The following is a 24,660-nucleotide window of genomic DNA, read 5'->3' as shown; positions in this document are numbered from 1 at the left end:
AGAGGGTTTCACAACAAACTAGCTCAAAAACCTAACTTAAATATCAAATCTAACAAATGAAATTCGGAGTTTGAGCTTACCAATACTACCACAACGTTGCTAGGAGCGAGATGAACAACTTTAGAATCCGAGCTTTGGTGAGAATCTGACTCCTTCTTCTCCAAATCAAGCTCTCTCTCTCTCTCTCTCTCTCTCTCTCTCTCTAAACCCTTACTCTCTCACTAGATATGGATAAGAGTGTTTGTGAGGATGAAATGTGATCCACAAATGACCAATGGATCAGTTTGAGGGCTCCAAACCGAAACCCAAGTGAAATTACCCATTTGCCCCTTTTTAAAATCTAAAATATCACAGCTGGCCCGACATGCCAACTGGACGGCGTCCCAAATATTGGACGGCGTTCAGCTCTTCTTTGCTGGGCGGCGTCGCGAATCCTGGACAGCGTCCCGATCAACTGAAATGGAAACAGGGTCTTACATTTTGAAATCAACCCAGCTTGGTGGCAGTTTCTCAATCATAGCTGCAACTTGGAAACCCTGACTAATTACCATTTTTTTCGCATGTATGTCATGAATAATGACTTGTAATTCTTGGATTTGACTCATAACAGTCTTAGAGTCAACCATCTTAAAGTCCAAGAATTTAGCCACTGCCCATTTTGTAGTGACCTGAACTTTTCCATGTTTATATATATTAATTGAGATTGATATTTACATGATTAAATGTTTCCAACATGTTAAGCAATCAAACTTGTTAAGACTTGATTAATTGAAATATGTTTCATATAGACAATTGACCACCCAAGTTGACCGGTGATTCACGAACGTTAAAACTTGTAAAAACTATATGATGACATATATATGGATATATATAGTTAACATGATACTATGATAAGTAAACATATCATTAAGTATATTAACAATGAACTACATATGTAAAAACAAGACTACTAACTTAATGATTTTTAAACGAGACATATATGTAACGATTATCGTTGTAAAGACATTTAATGTATATATATCATATTAAGAGATATTCATACATGATAATATAATAATTTAAAATCTCATTTGATATTATAAACATTGGGTTCACAACATTTAACAAGATCGTTAACCTAAAGGTTTCAAAACAACACTTACATGTAACGACTAACGATGACTTAACGACTCAGTTAAAATGTATATACATGTAGTGTTTTAATATGTATTTATACACTTTTGAAAGACTTCAATACACTTATCAAAATACTTCTACTTAACAAAAATGCTTACAATTACATCCTCATTCAGTTTCATCAACAATTCTACTCGTATGCACCCGTATTCGTACTCGTACAATACACAGCTTTTAGATGTATGTACTATTGGTATATACACTCCAATGATCAGCTCCTAGCAGCCCATTTGAGTTACCTAACACATGTGGGAACCATCATTTGGCAACTAGCATGAAATATCTCATAAAATTACAAAAATATGAGTAATCATTCATGACTTATTTACATGAAAACAAAATTACATATCCTTTATATCTAATCCATACACCAACGACCAAAAACACCTACAAACACTTTCATTCTTCAATTTTCTTCATCTAATTGATCTATCTCAAGTTCTATCTTCAAGTTCTAAGTGTTCTTCATATATTCTACAAGTTCTAGTTACATAAAATCAAGAATACTTTCAAGTTTGCTAGCTCACTTCCAATCTTGTAAGGTGATCATCCAACCTCAAGAAATCTTTATTTCTTACAGTAGGTTATCATTCTAATGCAAGGTAATAATCATATTCAAACTTTGGTTCAATTTCTATAACTATAACAATCTTATTTCAAGTGATGATCTTACTTGAACTTGTTTTCGTGTCATGATTCTGCTTCAAGAACTTCGAGCCATCAAAGGATCCGTTGAAGCTAGATCCATTTTTCTCTTTTCCAGTAGGTTTATCCAAGGAACTTGAGGTAGTAATGATGTTCATAACATCATTCGATTCATATATATAAAGCTATCTTATTCGAAGGTTTAAACTTGTAATCACTAGAACATAGTTTAGTTAATTCTAAACTTGTTCGCAAACAAAAGTTAATCCTTCTAACTTGACTTTTAAAATCAACTAAACACATGTTCTATATCTATATGATATGCTAACTTAATGATTTAAAACCTGGAAACACGAAAAACACCGTAAAACCGGATTTACGCCGTCGTAGTAACACCGCGGGCTGTTTTGGGTTAGTTAATTAAAAACTATGATAAACTTTGATTTAAAAGTTGTTATTCTGAGAAAATGATTTTTATTATGAACATGAAACTATATCCAAAAATTATGGTTAAACTCAAAGTGGAAGTATGTTTTCTAAAATGGTCATCTAGACGTCGTTCTTTCGACTGAAATAACTACCTTTACAAAAACGACTTGTAACTTATTTTTCTGACTATAAACCTATACTTTTTCTGTTTAGATTCATAAAATAGAGTTCAATATGAAACCATAGCAATTTGATTCACTCAAAACGGATTTAAAATGAAGAAGTTATGGGTAAAACAAGATTGGATAATTTTTCTCATTTTAGCTACGTGAAAATTGGTAACAAATCTATTCCAACCATAACTTAATCAACTTGTATTGTATATTATGTAATCTTGAGATACCATAGACACGTATACAATGTTTCGACCTATCATGTCGACACATCTATATATATTTCGGAACAACCATAGACACTCTATATGTGAATGTTGGAGTTAGCTATACAGGGTTGAGGTTGATTCCAAAATATATATAGTTTGAGTTGTGATCAATACTGAGATACGTATACACTGGGTCGTGGATTGATTCAAGATAATATTTATCGATTTATTTCTGTACATCTAACTGTGGACAACTAGTTGTAGGTTACTAACGAGGACAGCTGACTTAAAAAACTTAAAACATCGAAATATATTAAAAGTGTTGTAAATATATTTTGAACATACTTTGATATATATGTATATATTGTTATAGGTTCGTGAATCAACCAGTGGCCAAGTCTTACTTTTCGATGAAGTAAAAATCTGTGAAAGTGAGTTATAGTCCCACTTTTAAAATCTAATATTTTTGGGATGAGAATACATGCAGGTTTTATAAATGATTTACAAAATAGACACAAGTACGTGAAACTACATTCTATGGTTGAATTATCGAAATCGAATATGCCCCTTTTTATTAAGTCTGGTAATCTAAGAATTAGGGAACAGACACCCTAATTGACGCGAATCCTAAAGATAGATCTATTGGGCCTAACAAACCCCATCTAAAGTACCGGATGCTTTAGTACTTCGAAATTTATATCATATCCGAAGGGTATCCCTGAATAATGGGGATATTCTTATATATGCATCTTGTTAATGTCGGTTACCAGGTGTTCACCATATGAATGATTTTTATCTCTATGTATGGGATGTGTATTGAAATATGAAATCTTGTGGTCTATTATTATGATTTGATATATATAGGTTAAACCTATAACTCACCAACATTTTTGTTGACGTTTTAAGCATGTTTATTCTCAGGTGATTATTAAGAGCTTCCGCTGTCGCATACTTAAATAAGGACGAGATTTGGAGTTCATGCTTGTATGATATTGTGTAAAAACTGCATTCAAGAAACTTATTTTGTTGTAACATATTTGTATTGTAAGCCATTATGTAATGGTCGTGTGTAAACAGGATATTTTAGATTATCATTATTCGATAATCTACGTAAAGCTTTTTAAACCTTTATTCATGAAATAAAGGTTATGGTTTGTTTTAAAATGAATGCAGTCTTTGAAAAACGTCTCATATAGAGGTCAAAACCTCGCAACGAAATCAATTAATATGGAACGTTTTTAATCAATAAGAACGGGACATTTCAGTTGGTATCCGAGCGTTGGTCTTAGAAAACCAGAATTTTGCATTAGTGTCTCTTATCGAGTTTGTTAGGATGCATTAGTGAGTCTGGACTTCGACCATGTTTACTTGAAAAATGATTGCTTAACAAATTTTGTTGGAAACTATATATTTTTAACATGTGAATATTATGTGATATATTAATCTCTTAACGCGTTTGATATTATGTGATAGATGTCTACCTCTAGAACAAGTCCCATTGACTCACCTAAAAATAATGAAGAGTCAAATGTAAATTGGAATGATTCGTGGACTGATTCACAAGTTCCCAAAGAGGAACCGGAAGAAGAGTCGGAACCGGAAGAAGAATCGGAACCGGAAGAAGAATCAGAACCGGAAGAAGAATCGGAACCGGTGGGGAAAATAATAAAACGGTTAAGTAAAAGAAAATCCTCAACCAACCGACCAAGGTTAATTATGGTCAATGGTGTTTCCGCCAAGGAAGCAAAATATTGGGAGGATTACCAATTCTCCGATGAATCGGATTCCGATGAGAATTCCGATGATGTTATAGAAATTACCCCAGCTGAATTTAAAAAGGCAAAAGAAAATAATAAGGGAAAGGGCATAAAAATAGAGAAATCTAATTCCAACCCCGATGAACTTTATATGTATCGTCAACCCCCGAAGTCCTTAAGTTGTAACAATGACCCGGGAACCTCTAAACCACCAGGTTTTTCTAAACCAATGTGGAAAACGAGGGCTCGTATTAGGGGAACATCATATATTCCTAGAAACTTGGCAAAACGAACCAAAACTGAAGAAGAAGAAACAAGCGAGTCGGAATAAGATAGTTGTATTCGTGTGGTGTAATATATGTAATATAGTGTGCTTATGCTTTATGATATATGTAAAAATTGCTTGTATTAATTGTAACATCCCGCCTTTTCCATTTACTTTTCCGTTATACTAATTTAAACTCCGTTATATGTTTATAACATCTCCCGTTAATACGCGTTTTAAATTATCTCGTTTAGGTAATTCACACACTCGATCCAAATTAGAGGGACTAAACTTGCCAAGAGGCCAAAGATTTGACTAGGTCAACTAGTCAAACCTTCAACCTCCTCCTCTCATTTCAACATCTCCATCTTTCTTCTACTCCCTTTTTCTCTCAAGAACACCAACAAGAATTCATCATCTAAATTCGGATTAGGAAGCTAGCAACAAAACAAATTGCAAATTCGTGATCCTTGCATCTTCCTCTTCGATTCCATACCGATTTCATTACATTTGGGTAACTTTCTAAAATCACTAGATTTTGTGTTCTTGATGTTTTTAACTTATAAAAGTGTTAATTAGTGTCTATGGCTCAAGTCTAACATGAATATATGATTTATATGCTCGATCTCGTTGTTTTAGTGTAACTAGCATGAACTTGAATTTTGTTGTGTTGTTCTTGAATTTAGGATGATCATATGTTGTTAGATGTTAAAAGTTGATGTTTTAATTGTGTTACTAGCATCACTAGCTTCAATTTGATGTGTAGGTTGCCTTAGAAAACTTCATGAACTTGATTATTGATTTTGGTGAATTTGGGTTAGGGTTTGATGAACTTGAAATGGACTTTTGATGCATTGAATGCCATGGATTATTATTGGTAAGTGTTTAATTGGATTGTATGCTCGATTACCTACAAAACGGCATGTTATATGTATGCATTAAATGCCCGAATCATAAATGTGCACTTATCAAATTTGTGTATTAAATGTGTGCATTAATTGATCATTTACTTTCGAAAGCCGATTGTTACAAATAACAATTTTGGTTGGTGAAATGTATTTAGATGTGTTCTTTGTCAAATTACCTTTCTAACGATATAAGATACGAGTTCTAAGTATTAGCGGTTTGCGAGTTATGCTTGAAAGTGTTTGGAATTGAGACTTGGACATTTGAGACTGACCAGGTACCAGTTCCCGTGTATTGTCGCGGCGCGACAATTTGGGGCCGCGGCGCGGCCTAAGCCGTGTCCAGTTTCTGACCTCCTTGGTCAAAATACGAAAAATGTTTGGCACACTATGGACCTTCGATTCACATGAGACTTGTTCTAACATGCTTATATATGAATAAAAACCTCAGAAAAATAGTTCGGGACCCGACCCGAACGTGTTGACTTTTGTTGACTTTGACCGACCAAAGTTTGACTTTTTGTCAAACTTAACCAAATGATTATGCAACCTTCCTAACTTGTTTCTGTACTTGTATCTTGCATGAAACTTGACAATTTGATTCACATGCTACATAATCGAGTCGTAACGAGCCATAGGACTAATTGAACATCTTTGACCTATCGTGTTTACCGTTATTGATACGACCTATTTGTTTAGGTCAAGACTAGCACTATCCTTCGCACACGTTATTTTTGTGAAGTACTTTTCGTACGTGCACTCAAGGTGAGATCATAGTCCCACTTTTACTCTTTTGCACTTACATTTGGGATGAGAAAAACATAAACGTTTCGTTTTACTAAGTGAACACAAGTACAGGAAAACAAACATTCTACATACGAGTTTGAACAAAAATCCTCAATTCGATTATCATTAGTTACAATTGCCGGGTGTAAGCGAGAACTTATGTTATATGGCCATATGGGTTTGACAAACCCTCATTCAAACGGTTCGCTACCGTTTACGAATGAAATATATTTTCGAGAAACAGTGTATGTTCAAACACTATTGTGATGGGGTTCTATGGAAGGAATGTTAAGCATTGATAATTGGGTGCTCGTGAAACAAACTTTTGGAATGTATTACTATTATCTCATTGTTGCAAATCTTGTGGTTCACTTGTACTTACTTACTCAAACCTATGATTTCACCAACGGTTTCATTGACAGATTTCTATGTTTTTCTCAGGTCCTTGAACGATACATGATACATGCTTCCGCTTTTATTTTGATACTTGCATTGGATGTCGAGTATATATGCATACATGGAGCGTCTTTTGGCTACTTTTAAATTGTGTCGCATAAGTTTCATTTGTACTTATAACTTTGTAACGCAACTTGTGGTGGAACTATTCTTGTAAACTTTGAACAATCTTTACATTTGAAATGAATGCGACATATCTTTTGGTCAAACGTTGTTTTAAAGACTTATGACCACGTAACGGGACCTAAGTAGACGGCGCCGTCAATGACGATTTTGTCGGGTCGTCACAGATGGTATCAGAGCGTTGGTTGTAGGGATTTAGAGTTCATTGGTGTCGACCCCGAGTCATAGGGTACATTGGTGAGTCTAGACTACAACCGGCATATAGACTTGAAGTAGGAATTACTTGACTACTTGTGCATTTATACTCGAACGCTTCTACTCATATCTACTCTTAGTTCATCTTAATCTCACGTTGTTTAATTTGATTGACACGCCACCTTGACTATATGAAATGATGTCGAATGCACATATGAATCAGGGTAATATAATTTCCGGGATTATATTACGGTGACTCATATGAACGTTCCAACATTATGACATAAAGAATTTAAGGCGAGTCGAAGAAAAACTTCTCTTTATCTTTATTCTATATCACGGTTAGTATTATTGAGAATACTAATCAATGATATTCTTGTGTCTTGAAGGAACAATGGCTCCTCGTCGTGTACGCCGCAATGAAACTCCCGAACAAGCTCTCGAACGGATGATAGCTACCGCCGTAGATGCGGCCATGGCCGGTCACTCATCCAACAACAACAACAATAATAACAACAACCACAACAACAACAACAACAATGGAGCCGGTAACTCAAACGAGGGATGCTCCTATAAAGCTTTCATGGGGTGCAACCCTCACACTTTTGATGGAACCGGGGGACCGGTCGTGCTCACCCGATGGTTTGAGCAAACGGAAGCCGTCTTTAGCATAAGCGGTTGTCGGGACCAAGACAAGGTCAAATACTCCACTCACACCTTCGCCGGTGTCGCTCTTACATGGTGGAATACTTATGTACAATCGGTGGGTACCGATGAAGCTCACGCCCTCTCTTGGGCCGACTTGAGGGAAAAGATGATTGTCGAATATTTCCCTCGTGAAGAAACCCGAAGGCTCGAACAAGAGCTAAGAACTTTAAAGGCGATCGGAAGTGATCTCAAGGCTTACAATCAATGATTTTCCGAACTAGCCTTGATGTGCCCAAATCTTGTGAACCCCTAAGCTTTAAGGGTTGAACTTTACATGGATGGTCTTCCAAAGAGTATCAAACACGGAGTAATGTCATCCAAACCCACTAATCATCAAGAAGCTTTGAACATGGCCCGCAAATTGATAGAAACAGTTGACGAAATCGTAGTTCCGGCACCTAAGGCCGAGGATAAATCGGGCGGCAACAAAAGAAAGTGGGAACCCTCCCAATCAAACAACAACAACTTTGCTAAGAAGCCTTACACCTCCGACGGCAAGAAGGGTTATGCCGGGAACCTACCTCTTTACAACAAATGCAACAAACATCACTTTGGCGAATGTAGTAAGTTAATTTGCCACCGGTGCCAAGGAGTTGGTCATAAGGCCAACGATTGTAAAAGTGCCACTCCCGTCGCTCGAAAGTGGCCCAATGCACCAAAGACGGGCACTTGTTACGAATGTGGCCAAACGGGTCATTATAGAAATGCATGCCCAAAGAAGAAAGATAACCCCAATACGCGCGGACGAGCTTTCAACATCAACACCGAGGAAGCCCGAGATGATAATGAATTGGTCACGGGTACGTTTCTTCTCAACAACACTTATGTTACTTGTTTATTCGATTCGGGTGCCGATAAGAGTTTTGTATCCAAGACTTTGACTCATTCTTTTAACACTCCACCTCTTCCATTAGATACCACTTATACCATTGAAGTGGCTAATGGGAAACTATTAAGTGCCGACACATATTACCAGGGGTGTACGTTAAACATTTTGGGTAAGGAATTTGAAATTGACTTGATACCCATGGAACTAGGAAGCTTTGATGTAATAATCGGTATGAATTGGTTAGTCAAAACGAAATCTCACATCCTTTGTGATCTTAACGCAATCCGAATTCCTATCGAGAGTGGTGAACCTTTGATGGTTTATGGCGATAAGAGTTGCACCAGACTCAACCTCGTTTCGTGCCTTAAGGTTAGAAAACTACTCCGTAAGGGTTGTTTTGCGATCCTTGCCCACGTTAAGAAAGTCGAGTCCGATGAGAAGCATATCGATGATGTGCCAATTGTTAGTGACTTTTCCGATGTATTTCCCGACGAATTGCCGGGTCTTCCACCTCATCGACCGGTTGAATTCAAAATCGATCTTATTCCGGGAGCCGCACCCGTAGCACGTGCACCGTATATACTTGCTCCATCCGAAATGCAAGAATTGCAAAGTCAAATCCAAGAACTACTTGACCGTGGTTTTATCCAACCTAGCCATTCACCTTGGGGCGCTCCGATTTTGTTTGTTAAAAAGAAATACGGATCCCTACGAATGTGCATTGATTATCGTGAACTAAATAAATTGACGGTTAAGAACCGATATCCTCTTCCTCGCATCGATGACCTCTTTGATCAACTACAAGGGTCTTGTGTATATTCGAAAATCGATCTCCGCTCGGGTTATCATCAATTAAGGGTTAAGGGGGAAGATGTCTCCAAAACTGCTTTCCGGACTCGTTATGGTAGTTATGAATTCCTTGTCATGCCATTTGGTCTCACTAATGCACCGGCGGTGTTCATGGATCTTATGAACCGCGTGTGTAAACCGTATCTCAATAAATTCGTTATTGTGTTCATCGATGATATATTGATCTATTCTAAAAATGAAGAAGAGCACGAACAACATCTCCGACTTGTGCTTGAACTCTTGAGACAAGAACGACTTTATGCCAAATTCTCCAAGTGTGAATTTTGGTTGAAGGAAGTTCAATTTCTTGGTCATGTTGTAAGTGATCAAGGTATTAAAGTCGATCCCACGAAAATTGAAGCCATTAGTAAATGGGAGACTCCTACTACTCCTACTCACATTCGTCAATTCTTGGGTCTCGCCGGGTACTATCGTAGATTCATCGAAAACTTCTCTTTGGTTGCACGTCCTCTAACCGCATTAACTCACAAGGGAAAGAAATTCATTTGGACGACCGAGCAAGAATCCGCGTTTCAAATCTTGAAAACGAAGCTAACCACCGCTCCTATCTTGTCACTTCCCGAAGGCAATGATGACTTTGTTGTATATTGCGATGCCTCGAAACATGGTTTTGGGTGTGTATTGATGCAACGAACGAAAGTCATTGCTTATGCTTCTCGACAACTCAAAATTCATGAACGAAACTACATGACGCATGATCTCGAACTCGGAGCCGTTGTCTTTGCACTTAAAATGTGGAGACACTATCTTTATGGAACCAAGAGTACTATCTTTACCGACCACAAAAGTCTCCAACACATTTTCGATCAAAAGCAACTAAACATGAGACAACGACGGTGGATTGAAACTTTGAACGATTACGATTGCGAGCTTCGTTACCATCCCGGGAAGGCAAACGTAGTAGCCGATGCCTTAAGTCGAAAAGAAAGAGCGGTGCCTCTTCGTGTCCGAGCCTTAAACATCACCATCCACACAAACCTTAATAGTCAAATTCGGGTAGCCCAAGACGAAGCTCTCAAGGATGAAAACATCTCTCTCGAACATTTGAACGTCCTCACCTCTCGATTCGAAGTTAAAGAAACCGGACTCCGATATTTCGCCGGAAGAATTTGGGTACCTAGTTATGGGGACTTGCGAAGCCTTATTTTAGATGAAGAGCATAAGTCAAGGTATTCGATTCACCCCGTTGCCAATAAGATGTACCACGACCTTAAACAACTATATTGGTGGCCGAACATCAAAAGGGACGTAGCTACTTATGTTTCCAAGTGTTTGACATGTTCCAAAGTCAAAGCCGAACACAAAAGACCGTCCGGACTACTTCAACAACCCGAGATCCCGCAATGGAAGTGGGAAAGAATAACGATGGATTTTATCACCAAACTACCAAAAATGACGGGCGGTTATGATACCATTTGGGTTATTGTTGACCGTCTCACCAAATCCGCACACTTCCTTGCCATGAAAGAAACGGACAAAATGGAGAAACTTGCACAACTTTACATTAAGGAGATCGTAGCCCGACACGGTGTACCTTTATCGATTATCTCCGACCGAGATGGCCGTTTCGTTTCTAGATTTTGGCGTACATTGCAAGAAGCGTTGGGAACGCGTTTAGATATGAGCACCGCATATCATCCTCAAACCAATGGACAAAGCGAACGTACAATTCAAACCTTAGAGGACATGTTACGAGCTTGCTTGGTTGATTTCGGAAAAGCTTGGGACAAGCACTTACCTCTCGCCGAGTTCTCTTACAACAATAGTTATCACGCGAGTATTAAAGCCGCACCTTTTGAAGCGCTATATGGCCACAAATGTCGTTCACCTCTTTGTTGGGCCGAGGTAGGCGACGTGCAAATCACCGGACCCGAACTCACTCACGAAACCACCGAGAAAATCGTTCAAATCCGAGATAGGCTTAGGACGGCCCGAAGTCGTCAAAAGAGCTATACCGACAAACGACGCAACGATCTTGAATTTCAAGTCGGTGACCGAGTAATGTTAAAAGTCGCACCTTGGAAGGGTGTAATCCGTTTTGGGAAACGCGGGAAGCTAAATCCGCGGTATATTGGTCCTTTCGAAATCTTGGAGCGTATTGGAACCGTTGCTTATCGTTTAGATCTTCCGCCTCAATTGAACTCCGTTCATCCTACCTTCCATGTATCTAACTTGAAAAAGTGTCTTTCCGAACCCGATATCGTCATCCCTCTCGAGGAACTTACTATTGATGACAAACTTCATTTTGTGGAGGAACCGGTTGAAATTGTGGACACCTCCGTCAAGACATTGAAACAAAGCCGAATCCCGATTGTTAAAGTCCGTTGGAACGCCAAAAGGGGACCCGAGTTTACTTGGGAAAGACAAGATCAAATGCAAAGGAAGTATCCTCATCTATTCGTGAATTCAGAAACGCAAGATCTCGAGGAAGAAACAACGACTACTACGCCTACTTAAATTTCGGGACGAAATTTCTTTTAAGGAGTAGGTAATGTAACATCCCGCCTTTTCCATTTACTTTTCCGTTATACTAATTTAAACTCCGTTATATGTTTATAATATCTCCCGTTAATACGCGTTTTAAATTATCTCGTTTAGGTAATTCACGCACCCGATCCAAATTAGAGGGACTAAACTTGCCAAGAGGCCAAAGATTTGACTAGGTCAACTAGTCAAACCTTCAACCTCCTCCTCTCATTTGAACATCTCCATCTTTCTTCTACTCCTTTTTTCTCTCAAGAACACCAACAAGAATTCATCATCTAAATTCGGATTAGGAAGCTAGCAACAAAACAAATTGCAAATTCGTGATCCTTGCATCTTCCTCTTCGATTCCATACCGATTTCATTACATTTGGGTAACTTTCTAAAATCACTAGATTTTGTGTTCTTGATGTTTTTAACTTATAAAAGTGTTAATTAGTGTCTATGGCTCAAGTCTAACATGAATATATGATTTATATGCTCGATCTCGTTGTTTTAGTGTAACTAGCATGAACTTGAATTTTGTTGTGTTGTTCTTGAATTTAGGATGATCATATGTTGTTAGATGTTAAAAGTTGATGTTTTAATTGTGTTACTAGCATCACTAGCTTCAATTTGATGTGTAGGTTGCCTTAGAAAACTTCATGAACTTGATTATTGATTTTGGTGAATTTCGGTTAGGGTTTGATGAACTTGAAATGGACTTTTGATGCATTGAATGCCATGGATTATTATTGGTAAGTGTTTAATTGGATTGTATGCTCGATTACCTACAAAACGACATGTTATATGTATGCATTAAATGCCCGAATCATAAATGTGCACTTATCAAATTTGTGTATTAAATGTGTGCATTAATTGATCATTTACTTTGGAAAGCCGATTGTTACAAATAACATTTTTGGTTGGTGAAATGTATTTAGATGTGTTCTTTGTCAAATTACCTTTCTAACGATATAAGATACGAGTTCTAAGTATTAGCGGTTTGCGAGTTATGCTTGAAAGTGTTTGGAATTGAGACTTGGACATTTGAGACTGACCAGGTACCAGTTCCCGTGTATTGTCGCGGCGCGACAATTTGGGGCCGCGGCGCGGCCTAAGCCGTGTCCAGTTTCTGACCTCCTTGGTCAAAATACGAAAAATGTTTGGCACACTATGGACCTTCGATTCACATGAGACTTGTTCTAACATGCTTATATATGAATAAAAACCTCAGAAAAATAGTTCGGGACCCGACCCGAACGTGTTGACTTTCGTTGACTTTGACCGACCAAAGTTTGACTTTTTGTCAAACTTAACCAAATGATTATGCAACCTTCCTAACTTGTTTCTGTACTTGTATCTTGCATGAAACTTGACAATTTGATTCACATGCTACATAATCGAGTCGTAACGAGCCATAGGACTAATTGAACATCTTTGACCTATCGTGTTTACCGTTATTGATACGACCTATTTGTTTAGGTCAAGACTAGCACTATCCTTCGCACACGTTATTTTTGTGAAGTACTTTTCGTACGTGCACTCAAGGTGAGATCATAGTCCCACTTTTACTCTTTTGCACTTACATTTGGGATGAGAAAAACATAAACGTTTCGTTTTACTAAGTGAACACAAGTACAGGAAAACAAACATTCTACATACGAGTTTGAACAAAAATCCTCAATTCGATTATCATTAGTTACACTTGCCGGGTGTAAGCGAGAACTTATGTTATATGGCCATATGGGTTTGACAAACCCTCATTCAAACGGTTCGCTACCGTTTACGAATGAAATATATTTTCGAGAAACAGTGTATGTTCAAACACTATTGTGATGAGGTTCTATGGAAGGAATGTTAAGCATTGATAATTGGATGCTCGTGAAACAAACTTTTGGAATGTATTACTATTATCTCATTGTTGCAAACCTTGTGGTTCACTTGTACTTACTTACTCAAACCTATGATTTCACCAACGTTTTCGTTGACAGATTTCTATGTTTTTCTCAGGTCCTTGAACGATACATGATACATGCTTCCGCTCTTTATTTTGATACTTGCATTGGATGTCGAGTATATATGCATACATGGAGCGTCTTTTGGCTACTTTTAAATTGTGTCGCATAAGTTTCATTTGTACTTATAACTTTGTAACGCAACTTGTGGTGGAACTATTCTTGTAAACTTTGAACAATCTTTACATTTGAAATGAATGCGACATATCTTTTGGTCAAACGTTGTTTTAAAGAGTTATGACCACGTAACGGGACCTAAGTAGACGGCGCCGTCAATGACGATTTTGTCGGGTCGTCACATTAATAAGTATTTTTTTTTATGAATCTAACTCTTGTCTATTTTACAGTATAAAAACACAAAATGGATAGACAACCCAATATTTTAAGAGACCTACCCGGAGATATGATTGATGAAATCTTGTCTAGAGTCGGTCAGAATTCTTCGGCACAACTATTTAAGGCGAGATCAGTTTGTAAGACATTCTAAGAACGTTCCAAGAATGCCTTGGTTTATAAAAGGCTTTCGTTCGAAAGATGGCGGATATCACATTGGGAAATCCATAAGTTACGATGTGTTTACTTTGACGCATATATTGCGGGGAACCCAAATGCTATTTTACGCAATGGGTTAAGAAATTATTTTGGCTCAATATATCCGAATATTGGACTTCGTGATTTAGAAAAAGCGGCTAACATGCAACATAAAGAAGCATGTTATGCTTACGGATTAGTAATGTTCGCTTCTCACCAAAGTGAGAACAAGAACATCGGGCTACAACTATTAAACAAAACGTTCCCACAAGTGACGGAGTCGGTAATTGGGGTAAGAAATGAGGTTTTTAGATTGTTACGGGACTGTTGGACATTACGTAACCCTCGTCCCTTTGATGACGTTACAACATGCTGTCTTATCAACGGCCATAACGGTTATGTTCCACAAGACCAAGGATGGGAAGTAATCCTAGTAAAACCAGAATGCATGACTTGTTTCTGGACGTATGAATTACGTGTCTTTATTACCTTTGCTGAACGACTTGTGTACTAGCTAGAATTATCTTCACAACCATCTTGTATCAAATTTATTGTGTGCTATATTTCATGCTATATGTAAAATAAGCGGTATTGTAAGTTTGTAAAATATTGTGTAAAAGTTTGAACGCGAAATATTATTATAATCAGTTTTTCATATAGAATTGAATTGTATATTAGCTACTAAGTATGAACTTAACGGGTAGGTACTACCCGAATTTAAACTTATAAAACGCTAATATGAAGAAAAAGCTTTTATAAATGAGTTCATATTATGCTACGAAATACTATTAACTACTCTTAATATTATGTATGATTAACTTGTTCCATTTGACTATTTTGAAGAAAATGGCACCGACTACTCGACACACTGTGAATATGAATGAAGAGGAATTCCGTACTTTTCTAGCTTCAAACATAGCCGCAGTACAGGCTGCGCTACATACCAACAATAACCTTGGATCTACCAGTACAGGAAATCGTGTAGGATGCACCTACAAAGAATTCACTGGCTGCAAACCTTTGGAATTTGATGGAACCGAAGGACCGATCGGATTGAAACGGTGGACCGAGAAGGTCGAATAGGTGTTTGCCATAAGTAAGTGTACTGAAGAGGACAAAGTGAAGTACGCTACGCATACCTTCACAGGTTCTGCGTTAACATGGTGGAATACCTATCTAGAGTAAGTGGGACAAGACGATGCGTACGCACTACCGTGGTCAGCATTCAAGCACTTGATGAACCAGAAGTACCGTCCCAGAACCGAGGTCAATAAGCTCAAGACAGAACTTAGAGGGTTATGAACCCAAGGATTTGATATTACCACGTACGAAAGACGATTCACAGAATTGTGCCTATTGTGTCCGGGAGCATTCGAAGATGAGGAAGAGAAGATCGACACGTTTGTGAAAGGATTACCAGAAAGAGTCCAAGAAGATATAAGTTCACACGAGCCCGCCTCCATACAACAGGCATGTAGAATGGCTCACAAACTAGTGAACCAGATTGAAGAAAGAATTAAAGAACAGACTGCTGAAGAGGCCAATGTGAAGCAAGTCAAAAGAAAGTGGGAGGAAAACGGTGATAAGAATCACCAATACAACAACAACAGCAATTACAACAATAATCGCAACAATTATCCCAACAATCGCAACATCAATCACAACTACAACAAACGGCCCAACAACAACAACAACAACAACAACAACAACAACAACAACAACAACAACAACAACAACAACAACAACAACAACAACAACAACAACAACAACAACAACAACAACTACAACAATCATCCTAACAACAATAATAACCGCAACAACAACAACAATCAGAAGCAGCTATGCCAAAGGTGTGAAAAGTATCACTCGGGGTTCTGCACCAAAATTTGCAACAAGTGTAAAAGAAATGGTCATAGCGCGGTGAAGTGTGAGGTCTACGGACCAGGGGTTAATAGAACGAAAGGAACAAATGGTGTCGGAATGAGTAATGGCGGAGCAAGTAGTGTCAGAGCAAGTTATGCCAATGTAGTTTGTTATAAATGTGGAAAACCGGGCAACATTATTAGAAATTGCCCGAACCAGGAGAACACGAATGGACAAGGCCGCGGAAGAGTTTTCAATATTAATGCGGCAGAGGCACAGGAAGACCCGGAGCTTGTTACGGGTACGTTTCTTATTGACAATAAATCTGCTTACGTTTTATTTGATTCGGGTGCGGATAGAAGTTATATGAGTAGAGATTTTTGTGCTAAATTAAGTTGTCCATTGACGCCTTTGGATAGTAAATTTTTACTCGAATTAGCAAATGGTAAATTAATTTCAGCAGATAATATATGTCAGAATCGAGAAATTAAACTGGTTAGCGAAACATTTAAGATTGATTTGATACCAGTAGAGTTAGGGAGTTTTGATGTGATAATCGGTATGGACTGGTTGAAAGAAGTGAAAGCAGAGATCGTTTGTTACAAAAATGCAATTCGCATTATACGAGAAAAAGGAAAACCCTTAATGGTGTACGGAGAAAAGGGCAACACGAAGCTACATCTTATTAGTAATTTGAAGGCACAAAAACTAATAATAAAAGGTTGCTATGATGTTCTAGCACACGTCGAGAAAGTACAAACTGAAGAAAAGAGCATCAATGATGTTCCCATTGCAAAAGAATTTCCCGATGTATTTCCGAAAGAATTACCGGGATTACCCCCACATCGATTCGTTGAATTTCAAATAGATCTTGTACCAGGAGCTGCACCAATAGCTCGTGCTCCTTACAGACTCGCACCCAGCGAGATGTAAGAACTGAAAAGCTAATTACAAGAATTTTTAGAGCGTGGTTTCATTCGAACAAGCACATCACCGTGGGGAGCTCCTGTTTTGTTTGTCAAGAAGAAAGATGGTACATTCAGGTTGTGTATCGACTACCGAGAGTTGAACAAACTTACCATCAAGAACCGCTACCCACTACCGAGAATCGACGACTTATTTGATCAACTACAAGGCTCGTCTGTTTATTCAAAGATTGACTTACGTTCCGGGTATCATCAAATGCGGGTGAAAGAAGATGATATTCCAAAGACTGCTTTCAGAACACGTTACGGTCATTACGAGTTTATGGTCATGCCGTTTGGTTTAACTAATGCACCAGCTGTGTTCATGGACCTTATGAACCGAGTGTGTGGACCATACCTTGACAAGTTTGTCATTGTTTTCATTGATGACATACTTATTTACTCAAAGAATGACCAAGAACACGGTGAACATTTGAGAAAGGTGTTAGAAGTATTGAGGAAGGAAGAATTGTACGCTAAGTTTTCAAAGTGTGCATTTTGGTTGGAAGAAGTTCAATTCCTCGGTCACATAGTGAACAAAGAAGGTATTAAGGTGGATCCGGCAAAGATAGAAACTGTTGAAAAGTGGAAAACCCCGAAAACTCCGAAACACATACGCCAGTTTTTAGGACTAGCTGGTTACTACAGAAGGTTCATCCAAGACTTTTCCAGAATATCAAAACCCTTGACTGCATTAACGCATAAAGGGAAGAAATTTGAATGGAATGATGAACAAGAGAAAGCATTTCAGTTATTGAAGAAAAAGCTAACTACGGCACCTATATTGTCATTGCCTGAAGGGAATGATGATTTTGTGATTTATTGTGACGCATCAAAGCAAGGTCGCGGTTGTGTATTAATGCAACGAACGAAGGTGATTGCTTATGCGTCTAGACAATTGAAGATTCACGAACAAAATTATACGACACATGATTTGGAATTAGGCGCGGTTGTTTTTGCATTAAAGACTTGGAGGCACTACTTATATGGGGTCAAAAGTATTATATATACCGACCACAAAAGTCTTCAACACATATTTAATCAGAAACAACTGAATATGAGGCAGCGTAGGTGGATTGAATTATTGAATGATTACGACTTTGAGATTCGTTACCACCCGGGGAAGGCAAATGTGGTAGCCGATGCCTTGAGCAGGAAGGACAGAGAACCCATTCGAGTAAAATCTATGAATATAATGATTCATAATAACTTTACTACTCAAATAAAGGAAGCGCAACAAGGAGTTTTAAAAGAGAGAAATTTAAAGGATGAAATACCCAAAGGATCGGAGAAGCATCTTAATATTCGGGAAGACGGAACCCAGTATAGGGCTGAAAGGATTTGGGTACCAAAATTTGGAGATATGAGAGAAATGATACTTAGAGAAGCTCATAAAACCAGATACTCAATACATCCTGGAACGGGGAAGATGTACAAGGATCTCAAGAAACATTTTTGGTGGCCGGGTATGAAAGCCGATGTTGCTAAATACGTAGGAGAATGTTTGACGTGTTCTAAGGTCAAAGCTGAGCATCAGAAACCATCAGGTCTACTTCAACAACCCGAAATCCCGGAATGGAAATGGGAAAACATTACCATGGATTTCATCACTAAATTGCCAAGGACTGCAAGTGGTTTTGATACTATTTGGGTAATAGTTTATCGTCTCACCAAATCAGCACACTTCCTGCCAATAAGAGAAGATGACAAGATGGAGAAGTTAGCACGACTGTATTTGAAGGAAGTCGTCTCCAGACATGGAATACCAATCTCTATTATCTCTGATAGGGATGGCAGATTTATTTCAAGATTATGGCAAACATTACAGCAAGCATTAGGAACTCGTCTAGACATGAGTACTGCCTATCATCCACAAACTGAAGGGCAGAGCGAAAGGACGATACAAACGCTTGAAGACATGCTACGAGCATGTGTTATTGATTTCGGAAACAGTTGGGATCGACATCTACCGTTAGCAGAATTTTCCTACAACAACAGCTACCATTCAAGCATTGAGATGGCGCCGTTTGAAGCACTTTATGGTAGAAAGTGCAGGTCTCTGATTTGTTGGAGTGAAGTGGGGGATAGACAGATTACGGGTCCGGAGATTATACAAGAAACTACCAAGAAGATCATCCAAATTCAACAACGGTTGAAAACCGCCCAAAGTCGACAAAAGAGCTACGCTGACATTAAAAGAAAAGATATAGAATTTGAAATTGGAGAGATGGTCATGCTTAAAGTTGCACCTTGGAAAGGCGTTGTTCGATTTGGTAAACGAGGGAAATTAAATCCAAGGTATATTGGACCATTCAAGATTATTGATCGTGTCGGACCAGTAGCTTACCGACTTGAGTTACCTCAACAACTCACGGCTGTACATAACACTTTCCACGTCTCGAATTTGAAGAAATGTTTTGCTAAAGAAGATCTCACTATTCCGTTAGATGAAATCCAAATCAACGAAAAACTTCAATTCATCGAAGAACCCGTCGAAATAATGGATCGTGAGGTTAAAAGACTTAAGCAAAACAAGATACCAATTGTTAAGATTCGATGGAATGCCCGTAGAGGACCCGAGTTCACCTGGGAGAGTGAAGATTAGATGAAGAAGAAATACCCGCATCTATTTCCAGAAGATTCGTCAACACCTTCAACAGCTTAAAATTTAGGGACGAAATTTATTTAACGGGTAGGTACTGTAGTGACCCGAACTTTTCCATGTTTATATATATTAATTGAGATTGATATTTACATGATTAAATGTTTCCAACCTGTTAAGCAATCAAACTTGTTAAGACTTGATTAATTGAAATATGTTTCATATAGACAATTGACCACCCAAGTTGACCGGTGATTCACGAACGTTAAAACTTGTAAAAACTATATGATGACATATATATGGATATATATATAGTTAACATGATACTATGATAATTAAACATATCATTAAGTATATTAACAATGAACTACATATGTAAAAACAAGACTACTAACTTAATGATTTTTAAACGAGACATGTATGTAACGATTATCATTGTAAAGACATTTAATGTATATATATCATATTAAGAGATATTCATACATGATAATATCATGATAATATAATAATTTAAAATCTCATTTGATATTATAAACATTGGGTTAACAACATTTAACAAGATCGTTAACCTAAAGGTTTCAAAACAACACTTACATGTAACGACTAACGATGACTTAACGACTCAGTTAAAATGTATATACATGTAGTGTTTTAATATGTATTTATACACTTTTGAAAGACTTCAATACACTTATCAAAATACTTCTACTTAACAAAAATGCTTACAATTACATCCTCGTTCAGTTTCATCAATAATTCTACTCGTATGCACCCGTATTCGTACTCGTACAATACACAGCTTTTAGATGTATGTACTATTGGTATATACACTCCAATGATCAGCTCTTAGCAGCCCATGTGAGTCACCTAACACATGTGGGAACCATCATTTGGCAACTAGCATGAAATATCTCATAAAATTACAAAAATATGGGTAATCATTCATGACTTATTTACATGAAAACAAAATTACATATCCTTTATATCTAATCCATACACCAACGACCAAAAAGACCTACAAACACTTTCATTCTTCAATTTTCTTCATCTAATTGATCTCTCTCAAGTTCTATCTTCAAGTTCTAAGTGTTCTTCATATATTCTACAAGTTCTAGTTACATAAAATCAAGAATACTTTCAAGTTTGCTAGCTCACTTCCAATCTTGTAAGGTGATCATCCAACCTCAAGAAATCTTTGTTTCTTACAGTAGGTTATCATTCTAATACAAGGTAATAATCATATTCAAACTTTGTTTCAATTTCTATAACGATAACAATCTTATTTCAAGTGATGATCTTACTTGAACTTGTTTTCGTGTCATGATTCTGCTTCAAGAACTTCGAGCCATCAAAGGATCCGTTGAAGCTAGATCCATTTTTCTCTTTTCCAGTAGGTTTATCCAAGGAAATTAAGGTAGTAATGATGTTCATAACATCATTCGATTCATATATATAAAGCTATCTTATTCGAAGGTTTAAACTTGTAATCACTAGAACATTGTTTAGTTAATTCTAAACTTGTTCGCAAACAAAAGTTAATCCTTCTAACTTGACTTTTAAAATCAACTAAACACATGTTCTATATCTATATGATATGCTAACTTAATGATTTAAAACCTGGAAACACGAAAAACACCGTAAAACCGGATTTACGCCGTCGTAGTCACACCGCGGGCTGTTTTGGGTTAGTTAATTAAAAACTATGATAAACTTTGATTTAAAAGTTGTTATTCTGAGAAAATGATTTTTATTATGAACATGAAACTATATCCAAAAATTATGGTTAAACTCAAAGTGAAAGTATGTTTTCTAAAATGGTCATCTAGACGTCGTTCTTTCAACTGAAATGACTACCTTTACAAAAACGACTTGTAACTTATTTTTTCGACTATAAACCTATACTTTTTCTGTTTAGATTCATAAAATAGAGTTCAATATGAAACCATAGCAATTTGATTCACTCAAAACGGATTTAAAATGAAGAAGTTATGGGTAAAACAAGATTGGATAATTTTTCTCATTTTAGCTACGTGAAAATTGGTAACAAATCTATTCCAACCATAACTTAATCAACTTGTATTGTATATTATGTATTCTTGATATACCATAGACACGTATACAATGTTTCGACCTATCATGTCGACACATCTATATATATTTCGGAACAACCATAGACACTCTATATGTGAATGTTGGAGTTAGCTATACAGGGTTGAGGTTGATTCCAAAATATATATAGTTTGAGTTGTGATCAATACTGAGATACGTATACACTGGGTCGTGGATTGATTCAAGATAATATTTATCGATTTATTTCTGTACATCTAACTGTGGACAACTAGTTGTAGGTTACTAACGAGGACAGCTGACTTAATAAACTTAAAACATCAAAATATATTAAAAGTGTTGTAAATATATTTTGAACATACTTTGATATATATGTATATATTGTTATAGGTTCGTGAATCAACCAGTGGCTAAGTCTTACTTCCCGACGAAGTAAAAATCTGTGAAAGTGAGTTATAGTCCGACTTTTAAAATCTAATATTTTTGAGATGAGAATACATGCAGGTTTTATAAATGATTTACAAAATAGACACAAGTACGTGAAACTACATTCTATGGTTGAATTATCGAAATCGAATATGCCCCTTTTTATTAAGTCTGGTAATCTAAGAATTAGGGAACAGACACCCTAATTGACGCGAATCCTAAAGATAGATCTATTGGGCCTAACAAACCCCATCCAAAGTACCAGATGCTTTAGTACTTCGAAATTTATATCATATTCGAAGGGTGTCCCGGAATGATGGGGATATTCTTATATATGCATCTTGTTAATGTCGGTTACCAGGTGTTCACCATATGAATGATTTTTATCTCTATGTATGGGATGTGTATTGAAATATGAAATCTTGTGGTCTATTATTATGATTTGATATATATAGGTTAAACCTATAACTCACCAACATTTTTGTTGACGTTTTAAGCATGTTTATTCTCAGGTGATTATTAAGAGCTTCCGCTGTTGCATACTTAAATAAGGACGAGATTTGGAGTTCATGCTTGTATGATATTGTGTAAAAACTGCATTCAAGAAACTTATTTTGTTGTAACATATTTGTATTGTAAACCATTATGTAATGGTCGTGTGTAAACAGGATATTTTAGATTATCATTATTCGATAATCTACGTAAAGGTTTTTAAACCTTTATTGATGAAATAAAGGTTATGGTTTGTTTTAAAATGAATGCAGTCTTTGAAAAACGTCTCATATAGAGGTCAAAACCTCGCAACGAAATCAATTAATATGGAACGTTTTTAATCAATAAGAACGGGACATTTCACATTTCTTGGTACCAGCATCTTCAGTCTTGTACTTTCGCTCTAAAGACTCCCATAATTCTTTGGCAGTCTCTATTATGCAGTACACGTTATAGAGAGAATTCTCCAAACTATTCAAAACATAGTTCCGGTACAGGTAATCCAAATGTTTCCATGCCTCAACCGCGCTCACAGTTTGAACATCCCCATCAACAAGTTGGGGAGCGGTTTCAGTTAAGACCCTCGCAAGGTTCAACGTTGTCAGATAAAAGAGCATCTTTTGCTGCCAACATTTAAAGTCCATACCAGTGAACTTTTCAGGTTTCTCAGCATGAGAAACTACCACATTCGGTAGTGGTGCAACTGTCGCAGCAGTAGCGTTAACAGTGGAGGAGCTCGGGATCGATACTGTCGCACCAGTATTTGTAACAGCAACGGTAGTGGAATCCGGGTTCGACTGAGTATTCATTCTGAAAAAGAGTCGGAGAAACATTAGTAACAAGGCCGAAGTTACAAATGAGTGTGATTTGAATTCGTAAGTAATCTTTTGTACAGACAAAGATTATATACTAGAAAATCATAGTGTTTTATGTTCGTAAACTTAACTCTCATAAATGATGAGAAATAGCAACATCATGTTAATTAAATAATAATTAGAAAGCAAATAAACCAAGATACAAAACAACAATTAAATATGTTTAATTAACTCTCACATGCACACTGTGAAGCCTTTTAACAGAAAGTTATAAAATTGCATTCATATTGACAAAGTACTCCAACATGTTAGGCCATTACACATGCAAATATTAATATATTCAAGAGCACTAGATACCATATATTCGAACAAGTTTATGTGCATTTAACCTCAACATAAACAAAAATCTTAACCATTAGGAATCAGAGCCACATGCAATACATGTCACAACATACAACAATACTTTAATAAAGATCATGCTGTCGCATTCATATGACCCGATTATAAACGTGTTTTGCATACCGAATTTATGAAGGTTACGATAACAGCATATAAAACCCAACAGTTATATATGAATTATCGATGTGGCAAAATATAGATTATAAAGTGATCTAGAGCCGCATGAAGAAATCTAATTTATTCAGAACCTGTTTTTAGCTGTATCAAACAGTAGTACGACCAGATGTTAATCGAATTAAACTTATATACATACACGAATCAGGTTCAGTTTCGTACGGACTAAATAGTTTTCATGAACCGAATTTGTTTAAGAATGTTACAAAGTAGGTATATACGAAACTGAGCATTGCAATATAATTGTAAACATAACAATAAGCCGAAACGTAAAAACGATCAAACCGAATTGAAGGGATGAACCGGGCTTGTGTTTCAC

The 24,660-nt window shown here is 37.0% G+C and overlaps 1 protein-coding gene across 1 annotated transcript in view; it reads right to left on the bottom strand.

Annotated features, from left to right (window-relative positions):
• Positions 1–23,762, bottom strand: part of LOC139900516 (uncharacterized) — a 104,090-nt gene extending 80,328 nt beyond the window's left edge. The window contains exon 1 of the mRNA XM_071883283.1: positions 23,330–23,762. Coding sequence (XP_071739384.1) covers positions 23,330–23,762 — 433 coding nt within the window. The remainder of the gene's footprint in view (positions 1–23,329) is intronic.
• Positions 23,763–24,660: the final 898 nt, after the last annotated feature.

This window comes from Rutidosis leptorrhynchoides, chromosome 3 (genome assembly GCF_046630445.1).
Source record: "Rutidosis leptorrhynchoides isolate AG116_Rl617_1_P2 chromosome 3, CSIRO_AGI_Rlap_v1, whole genome shotgun sequence".
NCBI lineage: Eukaryota > Viridiplantae > Streptophyta > Magnoliopsida > Asterales > Asteraceae > Rutidosis > Rutidosis leptorrhynchoides.
The sequence above is the reverse complement of the archived record's forward strand: the minus strand, read 5'-3'. Positions and strand labels throughout refer to the sequence as shown.